We start from the raw sequence: 9,055 nt of genomic DNA on the forward strand, positions 1-9,055 counted from the left end.
ATCAGTAAGATTAGAATTATAAATAGGAAAAAACGACCACGAGGGCATGGGGAAATATGCAACTACAATAAAATTTTCTGAAAATAGCAAACAATTAAGCCGAACTTGAAATAATGGAAAATAAGGTTCCCAGAAAGTAAGCCTCTCAAACAATTGAGGGCTGGTGTCTGTGATGCTCAATATTGAGAAAAAGAGGGAGCAAGATTGATAGGGACGAGAGTTATGTAAGAGAGATTGAGAGCGATCCAGTTATGTGCAGCCTCCTGTTCCCTAATTTCATGAAGATTGGGCTATCGAGTTGGGGAATTTAAATTATATTTTGTTTTGTTTTGTGCTCGGCTATTACGGAGTGTATGGGCTACCTTTTGGGCTCTATCTATAACGGCGTTCGCAACGCACACCGTAAAAAGCTGTAATTATTGATTATTTACGGTGTGTCCTATTTGTATGCCATAAAATGCCATAATTATTGACTATTTATGCATGTCCCAAATGTATGCTGTAAATACTTTAAGTGATTAAATAATTACTGCACACATTTGTTGAACGCCGTAAAAGGAGACTTTTCATGGCGTGCATTCGTAAATGAATGCCGTAAAAAACTACTTTTACAGAAGTGAACCCTTACCCTCTCTCTTCTACTCACACAATTGGACATGAAGAAGGAAAGAGCTGTTGGGAATTGATTTAAACATGCACAGCGGAATTTAACAAACTTCAATTCCCATTCAGGATTCAGCTTTGTATTTAGATAAAAACTGTGATGAGAAATATACCTTTTGTGTGATTTGCAAACTCTTTCGCGTTATTCCTATCCAGCAGCTTGAATCTGCCTCCCACAGCTGTCCAATTGTGCAGCCTCCAATGAAATCCACACAGAGAGAAGACAGCAACTGCGAGGGTTTCTTTCTTATGCTAGCAAGAATAATGAATAACTTAATGGACCTCAAACCCTAGCTGCATATATATATAAACCCAAACGGACCCGGCCCGGTCCGGTCCAATATTTAATTAATCCAATTAATCAAACCCGGTCCATGAATTAATTAATCCAATTAATTAATTCGGGATTATAAATAAGAAATTCAATTAATTAATTTATCCAACGATTGTTAAATTAATCAATTAACAATTTGCAGTCTTCCAATTCTCTTTTGTGTGCGACCCATTAGGTTCCCGACCACGATGCCTAACGTCGTGAAATATTATTTTGATCTAATCAAAATCGATAAATTAATACACCCTTTTAATTTATCGTCAATTCACATTCGCCGTCCCTGATTGACATCTAGCAATGTGTCAGGGAATCGATTGGATCTAGGGCATAACACTTACAAGAGCAACCAAAAATCTATACCATAAAAAGCTCAAACAAGGGCTTAATGATGTTCTAGCTCTATCTTATTTGAATTCTACTCTTCGTCGACGAGATCTTCGATCAGGTCAATATTTCTATGCATGCCTCATTCAATGCATTTTGTGCTTATAATTATTGTTTCAATTGGAAAATTTTTAAATTCTGGATTAAAATTAGATTTCAAAATTCTATTAATTGATTAGTCAGAGCTTTCAATCTTGATTTAAGTAGTCTTCATCTTCTGATTATTTAGCTTTTTGAATATTTGATATTAGGATGTTTGGACTCTATAAGTTTACTGATGTACACCTTTGCAATTCAATTAGGCATGAACCCTGCCGCTGAATTGTATTATATTATCTTTTTCATTTAGCTCTGAGCTTGAATGTTTGCTTTTAATCAATATCTTTTAATGGTAAATATAATTCAAACTATTTTAAAACTATATCAACCGGGAAGTGATAGAGAATTTGTATATTTATATTTTGGTCTAGTGATACTACCAAAATATCCGGGAATTATATTTCTTCCCTTCTGTTCAATGGTAATATTTTTTGGAATTTTATAAATTTTAAACTTGAACTTGAATTGTAGCTTACGATTTTCTTGCCAAAGTTGGAGCCTAAAACTGATGAATCCATGCGATGAGGGAGCATGGGATAGTATAATCTCTTGCTTTGGTCAGATGACTTAGTTGTTCAAGTGTCTTTAATATCACATGCCTAACTAGGACTAAGGTGCTCCATGGAAAGTGTAATGTCGCATGCTTGTTTTTGTTATTATTATATGTCTAAGTTACTTATTTATTTTTTTATTTAATATAATAATCTTTGTTGAGACTAACTATGTTTTATAGTAGAATGTACCTTTGACGTCCTACACAATCGACGTGCTTAGAAAAAATTAAATATAATGTGTATATAAATCTATTAAAATGAAAATAAAATATATGATGTATTTGCTTAATTGTATACTTATAAAAATGTTAAACCCTAACCTTAAGGGTCTCCCACCACCCCTGTCCTGGAATATCGTGAGGGAGGTAAATCGCAGGTTATGCCTCCAAGGGTACAGAGTGGAAGATTACTTGTACACTTGCACTTACCCAAGAGTCAAATCCATATTTCAAGATTCGAACCCTTGACGCAGCAGCCTCAAGCAAAGTTGGATTTCTCCACCCTCCCCTTTTACCACTTGGAGATGTGCCCTGGGGGCGCTTAATTGTATACTTATGGTTTTATGACTAGCCATTTTTCTTATTAAATAAACTTAGACACCCCTTTGGAAACTTTCATGTTTTTTTTAATACCTAGTAAGATTCCATTTACTTAAATTGATTATTAATCTACGCAAGAAATTTAGTTTTTGCCAACTAATGAAATCAGAGAATTGAGATTTTATTGATTATGTAGGAAAAACCTTTCCTTTACAGAGGATATACTATTAGAAGACAATACCTTTCAAATGCAAAACATCTCATTACAAAACGAAGTCTCCATTTTTATTCATTCGAACGAAGAAAATTCTCATTCATTTACCGTTTCATCTTCTTGGACTTTAAAGACCTACACATAAGGTAACAAACAAAATTGTCATGATATCTTTCTTGTGCTCTCGAAATTATTTTCGTGTCATAATAAGTCAACTCTACATAATTTGAACCATATAAATAATTGTCTCTTCCATTTTCACACACACCCACACAAAACGTTTGAACATTCAAGTTTTATGTATATGATTTTTTATTATTAGCCGTTTATTTATTGGAACCACTTGCTAGTTTAATGAATGGATCATTACCTATCATTTCCCTGATTGTTTTCAAAGAAGTCGAGTTTTACTATTTTACGACTTTAATTATTGATTTGGTCCGTGTTTGCGATGTATTAATTCATCACCCGAAAGAATTAAATAAAGTTAATTTTATATTTATTTATCAATCTATAAGATAATTTTATTATTTATTTATTTATTTTTTTTGGTTAAAACGGGTGGTAAGAATTCTTGTGGATATACATAATGCTTGTCAATTTTATAAATGCCAATGCTTTCTCACCTGTAAAGTTTATAAGACGAACCAAACCTGTTTTTAGGGCTGGCAAAAAAACTTGTCAACCTGATACCCCATGGGCCCCACCCCGAATGGGGCAGGTAATACCTGCCTAACTGGGTACACGGGATGAGTATGGGGCGAGGATTATTGCCTTAAAGCGGGTATGGGACGGGTACGGGAAACATAGTCTCCGCCCCGTTTAATATTAATTTCAATTTTAAGTTTTTATCAAACAAAACTAATAGATTATCATTCTTTTTAAAGAGAACATAAGTTGTTTTTAACAAATTGGTAATAAAGTAATACTATTTACTAACTAAGGACACAAAAAATAAAAGCAAACAATAAAAAAATAAAAAGAAAAAATAAATGGGGCCATAAATGGGACAGGAGACTAGCCCCTCCCTGAGCCCTCCCCATCCCACTTTAAATGAGAATGGGTATGTGTATGGGGTAAGATAACAAAAATACTCGATAGGACAGGGGTGGGAGTGGCCGACCCGTTCCATACCCGCCTCGTTGCCGTCCCTACGTGTTTTTAGTCATTTTGGATTTTGTGTTATTTAATACAATTTATACATGTAGTCATTGTGATGAGTATGATCGTGGGTAACACTAATTAGATGATGCAAATATGGTGTCTCACGTGGTAGTAACATGGAATTCAAATTAGCTTTTTAACATATGAAGTTCAATTATACTTCATTAAGATAAGTTTAGAATGGAAGAAAAGTTAGGGAGTGTTTGGCTTGCCTTTTTGTTTTCAGTTTAAAATTAATTTTTTTTTTGTTTTTTGTTTTTTGTTTTGAGGGGTTATTTTAAGATTATAGAAAAAGTGATCGGTTTGTCGTTCAGAAAAGACTATTTTTTAAAACAAAAAATTAGAAAACGCGTTTGATTTAAAAACTTTAGAAATAGTCTTTTATGACATATTAGAGGAGCATGGGAAGAGAGAGATAAAGAGGGAGAGTGAGAAGAAGAGGAGTATTTGTATTTGAGTAAGTTTTGTGTGATTTTATTAATTATTTTAATTTCGAAAATTTTTAAGCTCATTTTCCTTGTTTTGATTTTTTTGAGTATTTTCATTGAAGACACTCAGAAATTCAAAAAGTTGTTTTGAGTTTTGTATTATCAAAATTTCCTTGTTTTCAAAATTACATTTTTGAAAATAACATACCAAACACGTTTTGAGTGTTTTCGAAAACTAGAAAATTGAAAATGGTCTCAAAATGACAAATCAAACGCACTCTTAATAATTCGTAATCGATTTGATGTTATTCTACAAGTAGATTTCCAAGCATTCCATGTGAGTAAACCTTCCACATTTTCACGCGTACTTCATATGGCTAAATGTATAAATGCTTTATCTTACTTGCTCTTATTTTAACATGATATCTAATTATTATGTTTATGTCATACTGTTTCTTATTTCACATTTATACACATCAATACATCCATAAACATACATGAAGTTTCAAGAAATAAAAGACTTCAAATGTCTATGAGTCAAGAAAAGTTTTTAAAGATATGTATCTCGAATGTTCTGTTACAAGGTATATGTTTATGCCATGAAAGGTGTGAATGGGAAATGGAGCGTGGGGGATCGGATCACCTGACTAATGTTCAATGTTCAACATTCAACGTTAATGTTAACTGCTCTGTGGTACTAAGAATGAATCATGTTCCAAATAATAATTGCCCACTACATTCAAATTGACTAAGGGATACACCAAATTGAGCTCACAATGTTAATGTTGATATTTTTAAAGAAATGAAAGAAAATGGGATACATAATAGAAATGTCACTTACTTTTAATAAATGCATATGCATATCATAATCATGTATCATATGTAAGGGTTTTCATTATGGGCGTTAGCTCATTCAATGTTATCTTCCCCCATTTTCAGATGATGAGAACTAGATGACTCGCTGACTACTTGAGGTGAGATGAATTTAGTACTATCCAAATTGAATATCCTATTTCTAGTCTAATAAGATTATTCAAACCCTCTTGAAATTTAAGCAAATCATTATAAATAAATCATTTTGGACATGAAATTTCTTTATGCAATTGTTTAGGATTTTATAAATTCCACAATTTATGAGACCAATTATAAGAGTGCAAAATATTATAATTTTTCCCTCTTAATTATGACATTCGTGTTATTATTTGATACCAAAATGCACTTATTATACTTAGGCTTTGATTCAGGTAGCATTTTGGTAGAAAAGTTGAAATTTAGAAGAAAAGAGCGGAAAAGGACCAAAATGGAAGAAATTGAAAGTTCAGGGACCAAGTTGCAAATAATTCATAATGAGACGGGCGATGGAATGATGATTGAAGAAATCTAGGAGTCAATTCGGTGTAATTCGAAATCAAAAGAAGTGAAATATGACCGAAACATCTTCACAAATCAATCTCCAATTGAAAAAGTTACGCATCGGTTTTCAGCCTTATATTGGGACTTATTTTTGACATGGAAAACGATCGATCTAGAAGATGATGTCTGAATAAAAGTTGTATTCCTTTGAGTTATCTTTCCAACGCAACTTGAATCATCTCAATCGGCACACGTTTTTAAGCCCTAATCTAAACCCAGAACCCCATTCTTCCTCTCCCTATCAATTTTCTCTCGTCGTTGGCCAATAAACTTCATGGAAGGTTAGAAATCTTTGGTGACGCAATGGAGGAACTTGATTGGTATCGATTATTTCAACGTTTCTCGTGCATGTAATATGATTTGCATTGCTAAACAATTCTAGGTTTGGATCTCTTGTTCTTATAAATATGCTTTGAGATTTGTTTAATATGTATTAGATTTTCATGGACTTAATCATGTTCTTTCCATCGAATAATTGAAGTATGTACTGAATTTCAATTTCAAGCATTGTTGTGAGATTGGTTTAACGTTTACTATATTTCGCATAGATTCAATAATGTTTTATCTATCGTGAAATTAAACTATTTGTTGAATTTCAATTTCAACTATCTTATTGGTGTGATTCTTGACGATTTTATGCTTGAGATTTAGAATTTGATTTCAATACATTAAAGTGGGTATACGTTGTAGGAAATCCATATTTTAGAATTACTATAAAAATTGAGCCTTAATGTTATATTTTCCAATTAAAGTTTGACAAGACAAGAACCTTTAATTGAGTATATGAATATGTAATTGACGTTGATTGATCCGAATCGATCGAGGGAATTTTGGCGTTTTACTACTTCACACATTGATATTTAAATTTCATTCTAATTGATAAACTATTTTCACACACTTCACGAAACCCTAGCTTTGATCCTTTAAATAATTTTCCATCTCCCTGCGAATACGACACCCCAAAGCTATACTACAACCAACGCGTTATACTTTGCGCGTATAAGTTAAATCGGTGTTATTCAAATCTTATCTACTTGGCTACATATATTTCTTAAATGAAATTTTTATTAATACTCATGAAATTAGAAATTTCTAAACTTGAGGTGTTATAACTTTGGTAGCAGAAATCGATTCCGTAGGCAAAATGTGTGTGCGTGTGTGTGTTTGTGTAATAAAAAGGGATACAATATTGAGTTCTTGCCGCAAGAGGGCATCTCGTAGTCATCTGGTAAGTTTAACTTTTATTCATTACACAGCAAATGGTTACTTAATGCGTAATTATTATAGATACAAATAAGGCTAATTAATATTCTTATAAGTTAGAATTTTCTTGTGTTTTAGTATGGCCCCCACTACCGATTCTCAAGCTCATGAAGAAACATCTTAGGCTCAATTGGAAGGGTCAAGCAATGATAATGCATCATCAGGTACCTTAATCACAATGGAGGCTTTTATGCAAGCGTTGGCAGTATCTCGGCAAAACAGGCTTTCTAGGAGAATTGATTGAAACAAGAGCATGGGAAGATTTTTGATTTTAAGAAGTTATCTTCACCATCTTTTACTGGTACTATTGACCCTTGGGAAGTTGAAAAATGGTTAACCAAAATTCAGAAGGCCTACTCGTTATGAACTGCACCGAACAAGAAAAGGACACATTTGCTACCTATATGCTCCAAGAGATGCCTATGATTCGTGGTTGATGGTTCAACACCAACATGACAAGGATACTAGACCCTTCACTTGGGATATGTTCAAAGATGACTTCAATGACAAGTATTTCCCTAAGAATATTCGCCGACAGAAAGAGAGAGAATTCATTAAGCTGGAGCAGGGAAATCGTACAGTTACTAAATATGAGGCTGAATTTGCTCGCCTGTCAAAATTGCCTCTAGATCTGGTTGCAACAGAAGAAAGAAGAACAAGGTGATTTGAAGGACTTAAGCCTAGCATAAAGCAGGTAGCGAACCATTCTAATTATCAACGTACGGTGACGTAGTTTGCAAGTTAATTTTGGTGTAAGGAACTCAACTCCTGGATAGGGAAGAAAATAACACAAAGTTGAGTAGTCAGAAATTTTATGGTGGAAATTCGAAGGGGCAGATTTGGAAGAACAACAGTCAAAAGATGAGTAATGAGCAAGGTAGCAACAATGGATATCGCCAAAACAAACAGCAAAAAACTACATGCTCGAAATGTCGCAAGGAGTATCTGGATGAATGTCTTGATGGCATGGGTCTATGCTTCCGGTGCGAAAAGACTGGTCACCTTATGAATAACTGAAAGGAAAATTCATTTGCTAACAGCGAGCATAAAAAAGGTCCACTCAGGCACAAATATATTCTATGACTAGGAGGGAAGTGGAAGATACCTCAAAAGTAGTGATAGGAACGTACATTTTGACTCAAACACTTCCTTTGGAAAACATGATCTAATGATATATGTATTCTCAATTTTATGTAGGCACCGTGTATATGTGTAATACACCTGCAGCGTCTTGTTTAACTATGGGGCTACCCACTCATTTCTTAGTCCTAAATTTGTCAAGAAGCTGGAAAAAACTCTTATACAGTCGAAAGAACAGATTAGTGTATCCACCCCATCCGGTTCCATAATGAATTCAAACTGTGTTCTAAGGGATTGTCCGATAGTAGTTGTTGGGAAAAAACACCTCCCAAAGATTGCCCAAGATCAAACAAAGCTTGACAATGTGAAAAATCCAAAACCACTTCAAGAACAAGAAAATGAGGAAGAAATGATTTCAATGGAATAAATGAAGAACAATGTATTTGGATTACTTGAACAAGCCTCAAGTTAATCCCCAAGAAAGAAAATAACTTTGAATTTATACCCAAGATGAACAACCTCAATCTTGTAAAATTCTATCCAAGCTTTCTCCCTTCTTTCTCTCTAAAAACGGGCTCTAGGTCTTGTGCTTTATATAAAGAGGCAAAAAACCGGAGATATATATATGTACCGGGGCGCCTAGGCGCCAACTTACTGCCTGAGTTTGGCAATCGAGGCGCCCAGGCGCCCATGAGTGGCGCCTAGGCTCCCAGTTTCTGCTTCGGCAGAAACCAGTTGAGCGCCTAGGCACTGCCTTGCCTTCACCCTTCTCCCTTCTTTTCACAATTCTCCACCTCGTACATTATTTGATAGACATCAAATTTTGGACGAACACAAGAAGAAGAAGCAAGCACCAAAACTCGGCTGCACCATTCAAACCATGGTTGCCTACGTACCCAAAACTCGGGATCAAGCCTCCA

The 9,055-nt window shown here is 34.3% G+C and overlaps 1 protein-coding gene across 1 annotated transcript; it reads left to right on the forward strand.

Moving 5' to 3' along the window:
• Positions 1-3,791: 3,791 nt before the first annotated feature.
• On the forward strand, positions 3,792-8,404 carry LOC111404520. The gene is made up of 6 exons (XM_023033314.1): positions 3,792-3,850; positions 4,986-5,073; positions 6,012-6,142; positions 7,404-7,715; positions 7,832-8,052; positions 8,253-8,404. Exons 1-6 carry the CDS (start codon positions 3,792-3,794, stop codon positions 8,402-8,404), a joined length of 963 nt encoding a protein of 320 aa, XP_022889082.1.
• Positions 8,405-9,055: the final 651 nt, after the last annotated feature.

Source organism: Olea europaea, chromosome 11 (genome assembly GCF_002742605.1).
Source record: "Olea europaea var. sylvestris chromosome 11, O_europaea_v1, whole genome shotgun sequence".
NCBI classification, from domain to species: domain Eukaryota; kingdom Viridiplantae; phylum Streptophyta; class Magnoliopsida; order Lamiales; family Oleaceae; genus Olea; species Olea europaea.